Source organism: Cucumis melo, chromosome 4 (assembly GCF_025177605.1).
Source record: "Cucumis melo cultivar AY chromosome 4, USDA_Cmelo_AY_1.0, whole genome shotgun sequence".
Taxonomy (NCBI): Eukaryota; Viridiplantae; Streptophyta; class Magnoliopsida; order Cucurbitales; family Cucurbitaceae; genus Cucumis; species Cucumis melo.
In genome coordinates this window covers 24,984,361-25,004,146 of record NC_066860.1, presented here as the reverse complement: position 1 = coordinate 25,004,146, position 19,786 = coordinate 24,984,361, and the positions used below count along the sequence as shown (strand labels likewise).

Here is a 19,786-nt window from a genome sequence, read left to right as displayed (position 1 = left end):
GGTTCCTCATTCCTCTATTTTGGTTTTTGTCTTAATGGATTGGTTTCTACGTGACTTGATGTTCTAATGTCGTGGCCTCAAACATTCTCATATTTCTATATTATTGTCTGTCATCGTAGATTTGAGAGAATAATATTTTTCAATTAGTATAATGAGCTTATAGTGAATTAAATTTGTAGAATGAGACTACCTTATATGCAAAATTTATTTATTATTGGTATGAATTGTCTAATTAATGTAGTTAGTGGATGGTTTTGTAACAATAAAAAATTAATGAAAATCATTTTCTATAAGAATGAATGAAAATTTGGAAAGGTAAAAACTTTTTGAAATTAAAAAGAAAACAGTGTAACATCTAATTAATATATTAAGTGGTAATTTGTTTTTAATGTAATTAATATTTTAATATTAATTGTTATTTAATTTAACTGGTTACGTGAGTTTACAATTTTTTTAAAAATTTTATTTAACAAATTTTAAAATGGACAAAATTATTACTAAAGTTATAGTTAAAATTACTAAAATGAAAGGAGCAAACTTGGGAGAAAAAGTTCGTATAAACCCTTTTATATAGTATAGACTATAGATTTGTTTTAAAAATTTTAGTTATTTATAAATTTAATAGATTTTATTTTAGTTATTTAAAGTGGTTGAATTCATGACATAAATTTGATATTCTAAAAAGACGAAGAATAAAAACTTCTAATTTATTTTTTTTAAGATTCTGACTTTTAATATATCCTAGATTTTGGTAATTATGAGTCTAACTTAATAGAAGCCTACTTGTCACACAAATATGTTTTTAACTTAATAGAAGATAGCTAGATTTGTTCAGACGTAGCATAATTCAATTAATTAAAATTTAATTAAAATGAGAAGAATTAAGGATAAACTTTTTTTAGTTGGTTGAACTACAATAGAGCAAAACTACAACTCAATTGTTCTTTTTTTTTTCTTAATCTAGTTCAATTCGAATTTATATGCTACCTCATTGTTGTTGTTATATATGGTAACTTAAAAGTACTAAAAATTAGAAATATTTATTGTTGCAATACTTAGATAGTAGATTTAAAAATTTTAAGATCATAGAGATTCAAGATTTGATTATATATTTATACATAGGATATTGTTGTTTTTATTACAAAATATTATAATGTTTTCTTAAAATAAAAGTTGTACGAGAAATGATTTATTCAAACATATAAATTTATGGAAAATATATCCAATTGACTATTGAGAATAAACAAACGGTTTTTAAATATACAAATCGAATTCTATTTTTTATGAGGAGGATTGAAAGAAAGGCGGAGACAGAAAATGAAGGCATAGCCATTCCTCTCACCATATATGTTTTTTTTTTTTTAACTCCAAAAAGTAAATGTTTGATTTTGGTGTGGCTCGAAAAATATAAGTTTGAACACTATCTATACATGTACAACCTATAACGTCTTTATTTTTATTTTCCAATTTTACCCCCTAAATCTACGTTATATATTGATTTAATTCGGATGTATAGAAAATTCCAACCTCTACCTTTTTAATCAAAATTATGCTATTTTATTGACTTAAACTATTCTCTAATTAATTAACTATTATTTGATGTTGATAGATATGTTTGTCATATAAAATTTTGGCACAACTCATGTAACATATCGAACATTACAGAAACTTTTAAAAAGCATATTCATAATAAGAAACGATTGAGAATAAATAAACTCAATAATTAAAAAGTAAAAAGGAATAAAGTAGACATAAGTATTGAGAAGGCACTCGCTTATCCCACTTCACATTTGTTAAGAGTTATTTGCAAATTCAAATTATAAATTTTGGTTTTTTCTACCTAAATAAAATGGGCTTTCATTTTCTGAATTAATTCAGTATCACTATCTCGTTATTGGATGTTTGGGGCAACTACCAAAGTTAATAAGACATAAATTTAAAGACTTTAGTAATCAAATCTATTAATTTTTTGAGCCAAACAATGAACGAAGTTGACAATTTTGCACTTTCAAACTATTTGGCTAAAACACCCCATTTGTATGATAAATCATTATAATTACGATAGTTTGATAGAACTTACTCTTAGAATATGGAGATAGTCGTAATCGGTTAGATTCTTAAATTTTTAAGTGTAAAAATTGATTATTAAACTTATACATGTTTTGGAAGATAAAACATCAAACTTACATGATTATAGTATTAGTAACAAATTTTATAATTATAGAAGTGTGTTTGGATTGGCCTTCTAACTAGTTGATTAAAGGCATGTTTTTAAGCGTTTTTAAATATTTAGAAATTCTATCAAAGTGGGTTATAAGTTTAAGAATTAATTTAAAAAAGAAACAATCTTTGATGGTTGTGTATTACTTACCTTTTTTTTATTATTTGTTGGTTAATTATGCAAAATGCCTCTCAATTTTGTTCCTTACGTAAATGATACATTTTAAACTTTATGAAGTTTACAAAACACTTAGTGGTCGTTTGGAGTTAGAGTTGGTACTGTGGGCTTAGGTTAGCCTAATCCTAACCCCTATTTGGGCCCAATATTAAGGAAATCCTAGTTTTAGGGTTTCCTTAACACGATTTCATTTTTCCTTCAAACGGTCGAAACCCTCCCCTGCCTTATCGTCTTCAACCTGTGTTCAGGTTTTTCCCTCAACCGATGTTCGTGCGAAACCCTTTTCTCCTTCGTTTTGTGTTCTCTCTCATCAAATCCCTTCAAATCTCCCTCCTTGCAGCTTGAGGTTCCATTGTTGCAGTTGGGTGTTTCGCTTGCCATTTCGTCATTTCGGATCTGATAAGACATAAACTTTCATCGTTGTCTGCGAATGGTTGCCGATGAAGCTTGATAGGGAGGTATTGGACTCTTTTGAATCCAATTTTTTAGCCGATGATGAGTTTAACAATTTATACAAACTGATTTTGTTACACTTTTTGTTTTCCATATATGTATGTAGCCCGATTTGTCGATTATGTTCTGATTTAATTTGGCTATGTTGTACTTTCTATTGGGATTTAATTTTGCCTATGTTGTACTTCCCGTTTTTGTTTCTAATTTTTTAAGAAACATACGTGTTTGGTAACGTTCTTGTTTTTTGTTCCTAAAATAATTAGGAAACGTTTCTGGTTTAATAAGAAATTTGTGGAAACGATAAAAAAGAGTTTCTCCTCGTTTTGTTCCTATTCTCTCCTTCCGTTTCTTCTCTTCGTTCTTAGGCCGCTTTCTTCTCTGACGATTCTTCTTTTCTCTTTATTCTCCATTTATTCTCCAGCTCTCTTCGTGATCTGTTTCTTCTTCGTTCTCGGACTAAAGGTATGACTCTCAATCCCTCTTTCTCTTGCCGATTTTACTGATGAATTTTTTTTTCAAATTTTTTTTTTCTGCTGAGAATGACCAGAGGCGTTTGTTGTGTTTCTGTGTGTTTTTTTATGGCTCTCAATTCCTCCTTCTCCTGCAACGAGTTCGAAGAAATAGAGACGAATTTGGCAGTTTCTTCTCATCATTCTTAGATGTATATGCGGAGAATGTAAAGAGAAAGAATGACATCCTTGAGAAAAGATCTTTTGGTTGTACATCTAGTGAAGTTGATGAGAGCCAAACATCAAGCAAAAAATATGATCTCCATGAAGAGTTGATGGAGAATATTTAGACATTTTAAATACATTATATCATCTACTTTTTAATATTAGACTTGAACATGAATTTTGCATGTTTGTATTATGGTTTGGGAAAGTTACATAAATTTTCTTTTCTTCCATCTTCGTTTGTTTTTTTTTTCAAACTGTTATTTGGTTCATCGTGTATTATTTAGATTGGAGTAGTTAAATGTAAACGATAGTGTAAAAAAAGTAAAGGATTGTGTAAAAAAAAAATCATGTAGACAAATCTAAACGATCGTGTACCAAAAGAATTTAAAAAAATAAATTTAAACGATCGTGTACCATATTCTGAGTCAAATCTAAACGATCGTGTACCATATTTTAAGTCAAATCTAAATGATCGTGTACCAAAGTTTGAAAAAAATTCGTTTAGCCAAATCTAAACGATCATGTACCAAATCTAAATGATCGTGTATCATATTTTCGTACTCATGCCTGAGGATGAGAGGGAGGGATTTTGTAGAGTCCTCATACGAGACATGACGAGATAGTTTATGTTTGTACTGATTTGGGTTGCTTCTTATTTGCTTACTTTTTTTTGTGTATGATATTGACTGTTTATGATTTTTCAATTGTAGACAACTATTTTTTCCGTTCATAATGTTTATTTAAAATTAAGGAAAATAGTAACAATTTCACTCAGTCGTTATACCAGGTAATATATGTTCAAAATAGAGGAATATCGCTATCGTCAATTACAAATAGGAAATAATTAATTTGTCTTTCTAAAAAAATAATTTTAATAAATTTTTCATAGTATGTTCAAAAATTAATTCCAAATTGGACAACTATCTTTATTAATTAAATAATATTACACATATAATAAATTATTTGCAATAAGACGAGTTTGACGCTTTCGTAAAAGAATATGCAATAAGAATTTTTTTTATCATATTTACGATCTCATTTAAAAAATATTATACTACATAAAAAAATTATTAACCCAACCCATATAACACTTTCTCCAAATAAATTTTATCACAAATTTCCCATAAACTCTTCCCCGAACACATCTTATCATAAAATCCCAACCCTTTCCACATAACTTTTCCACCAAACACATCTTATTCATAACATGTTATAACCCTTCCTCCAAATACCTCTTGTCGTAAAATACATTTCTAAACCCTTCCTCCAAACAAGGGTTATGATAAAACTAGGTTTATCATAATATTAGTTTTATCATAACACTAACCCTTCCATAAATCAACTCTTCCCAAAATGCATCTTATATTTTGGTTAATAACACTTGGAACTTTTTACTCCAATTTTACCACAATTTTCTTTTTTTTTTTTTTCCTTTTTTAACAAAAGTCAAAGTTAAAGCATCGAATCTTACCGAACTCCAAAAATACAAAATAAAAAAGTCTCCCACTAGATATGTTTTTAACTTCAATTACGTACATCAAATATTTATGGTGTACTATATGTTGGTGTCAATCAACCAGAACCACGTTACAATATTTTTAAATCCATATGTTTATATCATACATTATAAACAAATGTACTAAACAAATTTGCCTTATTTAAAAATAATTTGATGCATATTTATAATATATAAGTCATTAAAATATCAATTTAAGCATGTATAACTAACAAACTATTTTCTTTTTTCATGCACGAACAACTATCTAGAATGAAATAAAAATACAGTATATTTGTATTCTTTTTAGAATGTACTATTTACATGCATTAAAACACTACTCATGAAATTATATTTTATACGTATCATGCACGTTTTGTACTAGTTTATAAAAGTAATTGGTTGTGCTAAGTCAACTAAATGTTATTTTTGTTTGATGATCTTGTCTTGATTACATCCCAAACTTGAATTGTTAGTAAACTTTTGTTTATTTTTACTATCTACTACTTTTTATTTTTAAAAAACTACACATTCATTTTTAACCTCGTTTTAATTCAAGTTTTACACCATTTTCACCATAAAATTTAATTGATATTTTTCTTTACCATCCAAAAGTTACATTTTTGAGACCAAATTTGAGAAAAAATGATATACATTTTTCATTTATTTTTTAAAAAATATTAGTAGACTAACGTTTACACGTATATGTACAATATACATCTAGAACACTCTAAAAAATGGTCTTAATTTATAGAAATTAATAATTAAAATGATCAATTAAAGTACAATCAACATTTGGTTAACTAATTGTAAGCATTATTGAAAATTTACGTTTGATTAATCCATTACAACCTCATTTCATTTGGAACCTTAATATAAATAATTGTTTTTATTTTTTCAAATTTAATTTGCCAAGAGAAGGCGGCAAAATACTCCAAAGAAAAGGCCTTCACTTCACCACTGATCCTTCTCCCTCCATAGCTGCAAAGCAACTCTTCATCTTCCCTTCCATTTTCCACATGGTGAAGAAGCCTCGAGTTCCAGAGGTTCTATGGCGCCTCTTCTCCCGTCGCGCTCGCACCCTTGCCGACACCATCACTTCCTTACTTCCTCCCCCCGATTGCCTCTGCCACAAACGCCGTTGTCTTCGCTGCAGCGGTGCAACTCCAGAAGGTTTCCTTCTTAGACCAGACGATCCTTGTCATTATCGACAGCTTTTGACTCAGTGTTACGTCGTTATCTCTGAGAAGGCGTCTCCAGTCTATGATTTTTCAAATGAATCCCGCTGGTCTCAGCGTCAGGTTCGTTTTTACGTTTCGTGGAAGTGCCAATAGTGGTGAGATTATTTAATACAAGCTACATATAATGGAAAGGAGAAGTGGACTTTCTTTTTGCGGCGTGTTCTGTTTAAAGTATAACTTTCTTGTTAATTACCATTGCTGCTGCTTTGAACCGTGGAAATGCTGCATATTTATGTGGGACTTCTATGGTTACGAGAGGGTTTTTGAGTCGTTTTTTTTTATCAGCTGTTTGTGATTAAATTTTATTTACGTTTTACAGATTGTGGTGAGGTGTATCCAAATGATAATCAGTACTCAGCCGGTTGATAGCAATTTAATTTGCTGTGGTTTTAATACCGTAAGAATTCACGATTCCTGTTTCTCTAAACAAATCATAATTTCTATGGTGTTTAATCCTGTATCTCTCCTCTCTCTGTATACGTGTATGTAGATTGTCTTGGTAGGAAATATCCTTTGTGTAGCTCTCCCTCACTCGTAGTGTCCTATATTTTTCTTGGCTGAATGAAGTTTGGAGTCAGCTCTGTTCTATTTTATATTATGATTTGATTAAGGCATTATTTATTTCTTAGGACTAAGAACTAGACATGTCTTTAGTTGTACCATTAGTTCTGATAGATTATTATCTGGCTGAAGGTGATATGCACATTAACATTTCTATTTGTTATTTATTCTTTGCCCTCTTTGCCTATTTCATGATTAACCAATCTTGTTTAATTTTATCAGCTCGCCCAGTCAAGTCCCATTGTTGATCTTTTAACTTGTCCGGCCTGGGATCTTCTCTTAAGCAGGGTATACTGTGGTTATAGATTTTTTCATCGTCTTAAAGTTATGAAATTGTTCTTTGTTATTTGCTTATATTTGTGTGTGATTTTAAATCGGCAGGTTAGGGATGATATGATGATTTATCTGCTAATGAATAGTTCGATATTCTTGCTCACATCACAGAAGAGGCACCATCAGGTGGCAGGTCTTCCCATCAATAATTTGTGCAATAAGTTGTCAGAATATTCAACTGGTTCCTCAAATCAACGTAACTTATCTGGTAAATGTGATAAGCAGGACTTTTAGTTATTATATCTCAGAGTTCTTAAATGAATGCCATTTGCATCTAATTCTGTCTAGTTCTTCAAATAACATTTGAAATTGATATCCTTTGTTACCTTACCTTCATTTTTCTGCTCTGGAAGTTTGGTAGTACAATAAAAATCAGATGCTAAAGAGGTCATCCCAATTATTCTTAATTTTAAATAAGACCAGTTTAATTATAATAACTCTAAGATAGAACCACTGGCACATTGCTCATGTCAATGAATTCACGCCGTCTTTTGATTCTTTTTATCTTGTTCTCATTATTTTTCCCCTTCTGGAAATGCCAAGTGTTTTCCCAAATTTACAAGTATTATGGGATCTATAATTTAAAAGATTACAAGAAATTTTGTGGTAATGGCGTTCAAATTTAATTCAGAACTGCAGAAGAAGAGGAAAAGAGATGGTCATCAACCTAGTGGTTCCTTCAATGATCCTTTGCCTCCCGTTCATGCCAGATATTTTTCTGGGTGTGAAAGTAGCTATGTCCAATCATCATGCTGGCATCAAGAGGACAAACAGTCCCATTTATCAAACGTAATCAGTCAATCGATCAGTATGCCTAATCGGACTCATGAAAATAATTCAAATGAGCAATCAGAAAAGTCTAGCCAGTCTGTTACAGAACTTGGAAAGCGACGAAGGCCATTTAGATGGCAACGGAAAAGACAGCGTAGGCTTTTAGATCCTGGTAATAATTGTAATTCGATTCCTTGCACATCAACGTATTCTGGTAAGAATACCTTGCATGCGAAGCCTCCACATCAGTTGAGTTACCAGTCATGCCACTCCCACATGGTAAATTCAATTTTATGAGCAGTACATAAAACTGATTAAAACATTTATGATTTGAGGGCTGGTGGTGTTATCTTGAAAAGGCATCGACTTTTTTATTTTCATGTGATATCTGCCCTCAAAAGTTGTTAAACTAAACAACCAAAATCACATGATCATTTATGTCTAGTCTGGCGTGTCTTTACTGGTGTGTTATATTTTCCTCAGCCTTTTACCTTTTACGCATACATATGTTGGTTACGTCATGCTCCTGTATTTGGCTGCCAATTGTAGGGTCTGCATTGCTGCTTATGTAATGCCATCTTTTGTTACTTTAAATCATAAATACAGAAATTCTTCAGACCTCCTTCTTCTCGTTTTTTTCCTCGGTTAATACCAGTTTAAAAGTTAATAAATGGTTAATATTACCTTTTTAACTATTTTGACACAACAACTTCACAGAACTATGCAACACATGCAAGGGAAAAACACTACTCCAATGTATTTTTTTTGGCAAGTATATGATGTGTAGCTTGCATATCTTTCTAAATCATAACTTAAAAGTTTATTTGGTTAAATGCCGCTGAAAAAGTGGTATGTTTTTAACAATTTTGTTTTAATCCTATCCTCGTGTTCCGAAGTCTGAAGTTTGTCCTTTCTGATCAAAACCAGTGCAGTCCAAAATTAGCTCTAACTATGAATTCATTTGCTTCCAGTTTAAATAACGGGTATAATAGAACCAATGGTAAAATAGAGTTAGCAAATTCAGTGCATGTCCGTAGCAGATTGAGTGATATAGATTTGTTAACTTGTGGAATTCTTATTTGCACTTCACATTTTCTAACTTACTTTTTGCCTTTTCCTATCCGACCATGGATTTATTTATATTGTACCAGTGCCTTGGTTTTTTATTGTAGCAATCTCGAAAGATTACAAAAGAGGTTTACATTAACAGGAAATCTATGTTTTACAACCTGGACAGTTCAACAAATCTTCTGAAAGGAAGTATCCTATGTTTTAGTTATTTTACTGCTTTCTATCTATTTATTTGCTGCTTTATGATCTTTAAGATTTCTTTATTTGGTGATTCTTATATTATTAGCTTATGAGCCTTTTGAAATCTATAATGGATTTGTGTCTCCAGAACCTAAAATTAACACACGTAATTGCAGAAATTTTCAGGATGCAAACCATTTTCCAAGTAAAATGGCCTATCCCATCGAAATGGTTGTTATTTATTGTTTAAATAGTAGCCAGTTTAACCTTTATTTGGTTTATGATTCATTGGTGGCCAATCCTGCCAAAAAATTCTCGTCTCACGCTTTTATTTTGTTTTAGTAAATGTCATCTTCTTTTAGAACTATTACTGGAAAACATTGACGATGTTCCTTGATTACATTTCATTTCGCTGTTAGTCTGTTACAGTTTGGGCCTTGAAATCATGTGTTCTTTTACAACATCAGATATACTTGGTTCGTTAAGGCCAAACTTTGCTGGTTCAGAGAGTCTTGCTGGATATATATTTGGTTCATACATTGCAAACGGAAATACTCCTTCCTCATTACTCTTCTGCAACAGTGGCACCTGTCCATTTGGATCAAAATGCGTGTAAGTGAGTTGTACCTTCTTTGATATTATTAGAGGTAAGTTAACTGAACTAACAAATGATTCTGAGTCTAGCAAGACTTAATCAGGCATGTCTCTTCTTTGGGAGATTGGGATTGAAGGTTATTTGAATGAAAGAGGTTGGAAAACTCGTATTCCAGGGTATTGACTTGTGAAGGACAAAAAAAATAATGATAGCCGTTGCACGACTACTGCTGTCGAAGACTTATTTATTTACTCATTTATTTTTAAAGAAATTTTCCTAAACTAGTTTGATATTTGAGGATGGATGCGAAAAACAGATTGATACCTGTAGCTTGGCTGTCACTATCAAGGCCCTTAGAGGTTTTTGAATGGAACTCCTCGTATATTCTGACCTTCCGTTTGTTTATTTTCTGATTTCATGCTTTTGGTTCAAGAAATGCTTTTCTGAAAGGATATTTTGGTTCCAGATATCGTTCACTTACCAAATTGCTCAAAGTTCTGATACGTAGAAGTCGTAATTGTCAATACGTTAGATTGTTGGATAAGCACTGTGGTGCCCCATCATTAGAACAAATATCCACTGGAAATTCGGGCTCCATGGTTGAGGTTAGTACTATTTGAGGAAAGCATTAGAACGTATATTGATGTTGATGAATCTATAAATTTGATGGGACTTGGGTATTACCAGTCATTCATTTAAATCATTGACTATTACTTCTATTCTACCGATAACATTCTTTTATCATGGACTGTTCGTTAACACTACAACTGCAACTATGAAAATACCTTCTCCTTTTCTAAAGTTCGTCAAACCTTAGTGGAAAGTTACGAAAGTTTGATATTGTGTTATTGTATCAGCTGAAGCTATTCAGTGAGCTACAATCTTTTTGCTTATAAAGACATCAAAATCTTTCAGTGTCATAGAAGTGAGTCGAATACGGAAATTGGCGAAGACACTGGTGGTTCTGATGCCATACGAAGCGAGGATTATCTAGAAGCAATTGATCCTCAATTTGCAGCGAAAATCTATTGCCCCAAAAATCAGGTGGTCTCATTCATATGGGCTGTCTGTCGGAGTATAGTTCCTCCAGATATGCTTGGTACCTGTTCTAATTGGAGAATATTAAGGAGAAATATTTTCAAGTTTATAAAATTACGAAGATTTGAAAGCTTTTCCTTGAAGCAAGCTATGCATCAATTGAAAACCTCACGGTTTTCATTTTTATCAGATAAAAGTTCATGTTGCCAGAATGGTAGGGTGTTGAACTCTGCGGAGAAGAGGAAGTTTATCGAAAGTTGGATTTATTGGTTATTTTCACATTTGATTGTACCATTGATACAAGCACACTTCTATGTCACCGAAACTGAATTTGGGAGACAAGATGTTTATTTTTTCCGGAAGTCGATATGGGAAAAATTAACAAAAGGTGCCACGACTAGCTTTAAAAATAAAGGTTATTGTTACTTGAATGACTCGACTGTCAGAGATATTCTGAAAAATAGATCATTTGGTTTCTCCAAACTTAGGCTTTGTCCAAAAGAAAATGGAGTAAGGATTCTGGCAAATCTCAAGGCATATTCAAAAATGCCGACAGAAAATGGCGGATCTTGTGGCGGATTTGGAGAGAAAAAGCCTGTCGAGTTTAAGTACTACAAGTCCGTAAATAATGTTCTTAGAGACACTCACGCTGTTCTGAAAGGTATTAAGTTAAAAGAACCAGAGCTATTGGGATCGTCAGTATTTGATTACAATGATGTCTATCAAAAGTTACGTCTGTTTTTACCTGGCGTGAAGAAGGCTAAAGCTTCCATGCCGGACTTATTCCTTGTCGTTTCTGATGTATCAAATGCTTTTGATTCTGTTGATCAAGATAAGCTGCTTGATGTGATGAAAACTATTATCGTGAAAGATGAGTATCATCTTAAACAGTACCATCAGATTTTATGCACAAAGAAGACTATGTGGGCTCATGAGAATGTAATGTTGATTGATCCAAATATCAGTCCAAGATTTTCTTCTTCACAATTTCGTTCCTTGCATAGCGTCCTTGTTAATCAGGTGCTTTCTACAAGTTACTCTCTGTTCTCAATCCAAACTTTGTAGCTTCATTTTTTATAATTTATATATGATTCATTGAAATTGTATTGCTGCTAGTCCTACACGATCATTTTAAATGGCAAAGATTAGATGTGGTAAAGAGCTAGTCGATGCCTTTGTCCCATAAGCCAGATTGTTATTAGGCTACTTTCTTCTTTCCATTAAAATTTTAAATAATTTATTCACAATATCCTTGCGAAGGATGACCATCGTGTTTTCCCCCCAATTATAACCACAAATATCTTTACAGTAGCTTTGATTTGCTTTCTGTTTACTGTGGCAATTTTTTTTTATTGTTATTGTTGGTCTTTTTTAAATCCTAAATCCAACTGCGTTTGGGCATCCATGCACACATTAATAAGCGATTCATATTTGCACACAGGATAAAATTTAAAAGCTTTTGGCTATTTAATCTTTTGGAAAAATTTTAGTTTTAGTCCTTCAAGTTTGGTTTATGTTGTTTTTGAGTCCATGAATTTTCAAACTCAAATAAATTTATTTTTGAAGTTTGCTTTTGTTAGCACCTTTGGTCTCTCTTCACTTTACTAAAAAGAATATTGTTCCAAAATTAAAAATTAAAAATTAAAAAATGGTTTTGTTTTCGAACAGAGCAAAATGAATTAAAATGTTAACAAATATACAAACTATTACCTTCTATTTCCAAAAATATTTTTTTACTCCTCTCTTAACATCTTCTCCTTCCATCTTCTTCTTTTCCTATTTAAACTAGTTGCCACCAACTATAGCTGGTGACTGTAATGTTTTTCCCCTACTCTTCTTTCTTTCCGTCTAAAAAGAATTGAGATCTGAAAGCCTTTTGCCAACAAGTGTGAGGGCTAAGGGAGTTCAGATACACAACTCGTAGGAACTTCGCCCTTAATGCCCTAACCCTCACGATTTATGATCCGATGATAGCTACGGTGGCAGCTTCAACTGATGGTAGCAGGTCTGAATGGGAGAAGGAAAAGGATGGAAGGAGGAAGAAAAGGGAAGAGAAAGAAAGGAGAAAAGTGAAATAACTTATTGCCTTTTGATATAATTCAAATATTAGAAAAACATTTATTTTAATTTTTTTTTATAAAAATGTGTCATGTTAGTTTTTTGTTATTAATGGAAAAATGAACGAGGGACCTAGGATGCACCGTAGGGTAGCTGCCGAGTTTGAAAACTCAGGGCCTCAAATGCAACCTAAACCAAACTTCAGGTGACCAAAAATGTAATTTTATCTTGAACTTTAAATTTTCTGGTGGTGAAGTCAATTCTATGCTTCTACTTAGTTCACAATGCAATAGTCCAAGATATGTAATATGCAATAACATCAACATATTGACTTATTTTTAAAATTTGAGACTCATTATGGGCGTTGGGAGGACATTAGTTAAAATGTTACTTTATTGCATCAACATTCTGAAGCTGGAGACTAAACACGGGCATCGATATATTTCTCTTAAGTTGACTCATTTTCCCCTCATCCTTAGGAAGATGGAAACATTACTTGTTAAAATAAAAGCATTATTCATGAAATGTGGTTATGGAACAATAGGACATTGGATCTTCCTGTTCTGGATGAATTTATATATTTTTCTTTATTAAGATTCTTCTCTAATTGTTAGCTAATTATTGTAGGAACGGAGCAGCTTCGTAAACAAGAATGACTTCATTCGTATCCTACATGAGCACGTGAAGCGAAATGTTATGCAATTTGATAAAAAGTTTTACATACAAAGAACAGGTATTTCTCAAGGAAGTGTTTTGTCATCTTTTCTCTGCTCATTGTACTTTGGAGATTTAGAGAGGAAGGTACTTTTTCCATTTCTTGGAAAAGTTATTGCATCTAGGGCTAATGAAGTATCTTTGGGACAAAATCGTTTTGACCCTTCTATTTCCCCAAGTAGCAACGTGGATGAAATGATAACAAATCCTGGCTATATGCTGCTTAGATTTATTGATGATTTCCTTTTCATATCGTCCTCGAAGCTGCTGGCAGAAAAATTCTTATGCAGAGTTCACAGAGGATTCCGGGCATATAATTGCTACATGAATGAAAGAAAGTTTGGTATGAACTTTGATGTGGCCAATACATACCGAATCGTCTCCAAAAGAGTGTATGTTGGTAAAGATGGTGTTTCATTTCTTCGATGGGCTGGTTTGCTCATCAACTGCCAGACTCTCGAAATTCAGGCAGATTACACAAAGTTAGGTGCCATTCATGATTTAATATTGTTTTTATTTGTATCAATGTTGTATTTGGTTATGATCCACAAAAAGTTAGTTTAGTAATTATTTTGGTTTCGGTAGTTTTTATGATGCTTAAAGAAACATTACAATTCTCAGCTAAGTTCAAAAAACTAAAACTAGCTTTTAAAAATCAATTTCTTAAGTTTTCATAACTATTAACTTTCTTTGGGACCTTAGCTATTTCATAATCATGTAACACTTAGGTTTTTTCTTTTCCTTTTCCTGTTGAGCTTCAGGAGCCAACAAATTATCGAGCCAATTTTATGTCATTTAACATGTTCTTTTTCCCATGTGTATAACTTGTGTTGTTTATGGCAGGTATTTGAATAACCACTTAAGTTCAAGCCTAACCGTTTCCTGGCAAGGCAAACCGGGACATAATCTAAAGGAAAAGCTGTGTGACTATTTAAGGCCCAAATGTCATCCAATATTTTACGATACGAATATCAATACTGCTGCAGTTGTGAGATTAAACATTTTTCAAGCATTTCTAATATGTGCAATGAAGTTCCATTGCTACATATGCCAGTTATCATATATATGCAAATTCAGCAGAAATTTTCTCTTAAAGATCATCCTAAGATCTCTAAGGTCAGTCTCATGCTCTTGGTTAACGCGGCTGCTTTCGAAAACCTATGTAGTTTAATTGTTGATGTTTGCTGAACATATTTCTGCTGTTTCCCATTCATGCTTTCACGTGGTTAGGTACATGGATGTGCTCATAAAGAATAAGATGTCTTCTATTCAGCTCGATTCTCTTCCACGTCCAAGTCTGCAGCTAGAGGATGAAGAAGTTGAATGGCTAGGACTAAATGCTTATGTTCAAGTATTGACAAGGAAACAGGCACGGCATACTCGGTTACTATCATTGTTAAAATCGAGATTATTGGCTCATCGGTTGTCGGACTGCATCTCCTCGGATTGTATCTATGCGGTTGATGTCTCACGTTCATCCTTACTCTGGGAAATCAAGTACTAGTTTTCAGATTGCAAGTATTTGGTAGTTTTTGTAGCTTTACCTTTGGCATTAGAGGAGCAGTCGTTTCAGGTTGATTTTTGTGCATGGAGTTGGCACTGATGAAGATCGAAAGGCTTTTGCCATCCAAAATCTGAAACTACGAGTTCTAGATGGTAAGTATTTGGTAGTTTTTGAAGGTTTACAATCGACATTAGGGGCAGTCATTTCTGGTTGATTTTTGTGCATGGAGTTGACACTAATTAGTTCTCTTGGATTCTATAAGGCTTCCCACTTCCGTTGGTATCCTACTAGAAGACAATGAAATATTGGCTCCATCTTTGAAGAGCAGAAAAAGAATTATTCACCAAAATTTTGAGTTTTATTAGGAGAATAGTTTAAGTTTATTTCAAAATTTCAAATGGAGTTTAGAAATCTTGAGTTAGAGTGATTAATGAATTCTCACAAAACTACCTTAAAGATGTTATTCATTGTGCTTATAATACATTACTTAAATACTCTCCCAAAGTACTTTTAAGTGTTTTTTATCTCTATTTTTAGAATGTTTAAACTTCTTTGATTATTAAACAATAAGTTCACTTAAATCTTTACTCAAACACTACACTAACTTTCCATTTTTTTGTGGGGGTGTTTTTTTCCCTACAAGGGTAGCAAAAATTCCTTCTGAACTAGATAGACGTAGATAGGGGAATATGCCTTATCACCGCCCTTGTTAGGTAAAAGTCAATTATTTAATTGATTTTTCAAGAGAAATTGCATTGGATGAAAAAAAATTTTAGAAAAAAAGTAACCTATAGCCTATCTTCTTTGCATATTGCAAATTTGACAAGTAATTATATATATAAGATAGTTATTAAATGGCTATCAGAGTGTTATTTGCATGTAAATTTGCTATTTTTGTAATTTAAAAATGTTATTTGCATGTAAATTTGCTATTTTTGTAATTTAAAAATGTAGTAAAATGGACTTTATTATCATAATTTTTTTTTAAATTTTTGCGGTTGTCCTTTTTTTTTTCAATCTAAAAATAGGCACCTTAATTTAATTGAGGTCAAAATAAAAAAGAAGAGAAGAAAATAATGTAAATTGCATCATTAATGTATATGTTCCAGTTTCATCATCATTTCAAGAATTTGTAAATTGCATCATGTTGGAATTTATGTCCTAAAACTCGTACTTTGTTATTTGATTCAATAAATTTTATTATTGAATGCTATAATCTTAAAACCAATAAATTAAGGTCCCGAGGTTATTTTACTAAGTTTGTCAATACACTTGAACTTTATGTAGAGATATAAACATGGATTAAGTTTGAGTTAATAGCCCAAATAGTCTATAGTATGAATAAGATTGGGCGTCTTATTCTGAAAAAACACTATGGATGCGGTCTGCACCGTAGTTAGTACAAACGATGTAATCCTTGAATTGTTCATGTAGAGACATGAGAGTGAGGGGGTCCTTTGTAAATGGTTTGCATAAGACTGGAACTTCGAAATAGTCACTTTTAGTTATAACACCGTAAACTATAAACTGACTATTTTAATTATGATGACCTAGGTAACTTGATCTTAATCCTGAGCTAACTATGAACTTCTGTTCATTTGCTAGTATCCTTAGATCTGTATAGGTGAATATAGCTCATCATCGCTGGCCCAATAAGTCTCCCATTTCAGGGATAAGATCGAGTGGATAGCTAGGGACATAGGGTGCAAGATGGAATTCACTCCTACCCACTTCTGGGATAGTAGATAGGTTGTTCTCTTAAGGACTGAATCCAAGTCTTGAACAAGAGGTCCCACCTTCTTATTGGCCCGAGAAAGACTCAGGTTTATAGGTCGGACCTTAAACCAATTGTTCAATAGTGGATCTCTCGGGGGTAAAACGGTTTTTTAACCCAATCAAGATTACAAACAACCTGTGAATGATCAACTTACTCATCATGGTTATATCAGGTGGACAGAAATATATCTATAGTGAGGGGAGTGCAACTAAAAGTCTTTAGTGGAATGACTCTTTAGTTAACGAATGTTGATTAAGCTTGGTCTAAAAGAACAATATGTTGAAGTAACTTGAATTGTTCGAATTAGGAAAAGAGAGAGAAACCGACAAGTATATAAGATATAAGTCGGTAAATATAAACTTTAAGCTTTGTGTTTAAATATGATTTAAATAAATATGAATATAGATTCATATTTAGAAGCTTGGAAAGTTTTGAAATGGTCAAAGTTGTAAAAGTCAACATGTTGACTTTTGACTTTAAAAAACAAAACTTTGATCGAAATTTATATTCAAATATGATTTGAATTTTAGAAAAATGTTTCATACTCGGGAGGTTAGAATTAGTCAAGGTGGGTAAAATAGCAAAAAGTCAAAAAGTTGACTTTTGACTCAAAAAAGTCAAAGTTTGACTTTGACTTAATTGGTCAAATAACCAAATTGTCCTTTGACTAATTTCCTTATTAACTAAATGTTAGTGGAAAATGTGGCAGCTTATAATGAATTAGAAGCCACTAATTTCATTAATAGTTAATGGATTAATTAAGTGTTGAGATTATATGAAATAAATTGCATGCATTTTGCATGTAATTTTTCTATATAAACTTATCATTTCAGAATAAGAAGATGATGACGATTCTCATAAAATTATCTAAACGATACACCTACCTCCATCCTTCTCTCTAAAAGATTTACTTCACAAAAACGTGTCCCATAACTCAGTTCTTGGTCCTGAGATTAGTAGGTCAACATAGTGGTTGTCCTATGCTCGTGATCTACAGGTAGAGAAGTTTTTTGGAACGAAGAATAAGTTGAGAACTACAAAGGTAAGCTCATCGTTTACTTTTTATATTCTTCGTTTAAGTCTATCGTTCAGTAGTTGCATGTTAATTTCTAAATCGTTTAGATGCATATAGAGTAAAGTATGATCATTTTCTTCCGCTGCTGCATGCTCTTTGTTATTTTTTCCATCATATCCAACGTAGACTTTTTCCAAATTCAGAAGTTTCTGTCTCTAGGTTGACCGTTTACTGGAAAGATTGCAACAATTCGAACCTCATTCGGATTGTTGATGATAAGGATGTGTCAGATTATGTTAGTCATGCCGAAATTCCCTGGCAATGATCTACTTGTTGTCGTTGACACTGTACTTGCTACTGATATTGGAAATACCCCATATTTGAGTAGTAAATTACCTAGAACCAAAGACTCGCATAGTGAAAATGTAATTGTTGACCTTAATGCATTTGAATCATCTCATACTGGTATATCCATTAGAGTTGGATCAATGTTTAGACAAAAATCAGTTTTGAAGAAAGTTATTTATATGCTCGCTTTCAATAATAGCTTTGAGTTAGTTACCGTTAGGTCCAATCGTACATCATTCGATATTAGATGTAAAGATTCATATTGCCCTTAATATCTACGTGCTTCGGTATTAAAAAAAAGTGATATTTGGATAGTTCGTAAATTCACGGTTACACATCAGTGTTCTGTTGACGTCATGAAGAATGATCACAAACAAGCAACATCCTGGATTGTATCTGAGTGTACGAAATTAATATTTAAAATGAATGACAAGGCTCCATGTCGTCCTTCGGATGTTATAAATTATATGAAGATTCACCACGGAGTGAACGTAAGCTATGATAAAGCTTGGAGAGGACTTGAAATTGCTTTGAATTCCATTAGGGGTACTCCCTGAGGACTCGTATGCCATGCTGTCTGCTTTTTCGGATGCATTGATCCGAAACAATCGAAGTATAAAAACGACAAATACTCGATATTTTAGCAAGTACCACACGATCAATCTAGAAATACAATATAATTCTAAATTACTTTATTTGACTGTTTTTAGGTACATATACGGCTGAAGAAGCAGACAATGAAGGTCGGTTTAAATTCTATTTCATGGCACTAGCTGCTTCAATTGATGCATGGAACTACTGCATACCAGTTATTTCTGTTGATGGTGCAGCCATGGAGAATAAATATCTTGGTACCCTTATCTCTGCTTGTACTATTGATGGGAATTCTCAAATTATGTCACTAGCTTTTGCTGTCATTGATTTAGAGAATGATTTGTCATGGGCATAGTTTTTTCGAAACCTTAAGACCGTTTTTGGGTAACATAATGAAATGGTAATTGTGTCTGATGCTCATAAAAGTATAGAAAATGGGTTTAATGTTGTTTATGAAATAGCTGAACATGGATTATGTGCATTCCATTTGTTGAAGAACTTGAAAAAGAACCATAAATCACTTCCCATAGAGGAGTCATTCAATAAATGTGCCAGAGCTTATACACCACTGGAATTTGAGTACTACATAAGGCAAATCGAACAACTATCTCTATCAATGAGGCATGAGTTGGAAGCAGTGGGAAGACACAGATGGGCTAGGGCATTTTTTAGGAGAAAAAAATACCACGTTATTACAACCAACATCTTTGAAAGTATGAATTCTACCTTGAAAGAACAACGAGAATTGCCTGTAATTGGACTTCTAGAATCAGTTCGTAGTTTAGTTCAAAAATGGTTCTACGAACATCGTACCAAATGGAGTTTTCAACGCATAGAACTTTCAATATATGCAGAACATATGATTCGAGCATCTTTAAGGGAAAGTCGCTCAATGAACGTAAGTTATTTAATATTCTATAAATGCAATAAATATGTATTCACTTGTTTGTAAATGATATTTTT

The 19,786-nt window shown here is 32.4% G+C and overlaps 1 protein-coding gene across 2 annotated transcripts; it reads left to right on the top strand.

The window, feature by feature from the left end:
- Window positions 1-5,992: 5,992 nt before the first annotated feature.
- Window positions 5,993-15,619, top strand: LOC103500310 (telomerase reverse transcriptase). 2 transcript variants are annotated; one of them, XR_540026.3, is made up of 13 exons: window positions 5,993-6,324; window positions 6,584-6,661; window positions 7,048-7,113; window positions 7,207-7,366; window positions 7,790-8,208; window positions 9,102-9,189; window positions 9,648-9,792; window positions 10,242-10,380; window positions 10,691-11,833; window positions 13,499-14,067; window positions 14,429-14,701; window positions 14,816-15,241; window positions 15,352-15,619. XR_540026.3 is itself a non-coding variant. In XM_008463571.3 (12 exons), the coding sequence occupies exons 1-12, from the start codon at window positions 6,043-6,045 to the stop codon at window positions 15,087-15,089; spliced, it is 3,636 nt and encodes a 1,211-aa protein (XP_008461793.1). In that variant the 5' UTR covers window positions 5,993-6,042; the 3' UTR covers window positions 15,090-15,619. The 2 variants fall into 2 exon arrangements, 1 of the variants encoding a protein (XP_008461793.1); XM_008463571.3 differs by having other exon boundaries at window positions 14,816-15,619.
- The last annotated feature ends 4,167 nt before the right edge of the window (window positions 15,620-19,786 follow it).

Coding starts and splice junctions, on each gene's coding strand:
- LOC103500310 (XM_008463571.3), top strand. CDS start 6,043: ATGGTGAAGAAGCCTCGAGTTCCAGAGGTTCTATGGCGCCTCTTCTCC. Junction 7,367..7,789: donor AAATCAACGTAACTTATCTG/GTAAATGTGATA, acceptor AATTTAATTCAG/AACTGCAGAAGAAGAGGAAA. Junction 8,209..9,101: donor AGTCATGCCACTCCCACATG/GTAAATTCAATT, acceptor TTTTTATTGTAG/CAATCTCGAAAGATTACAAA.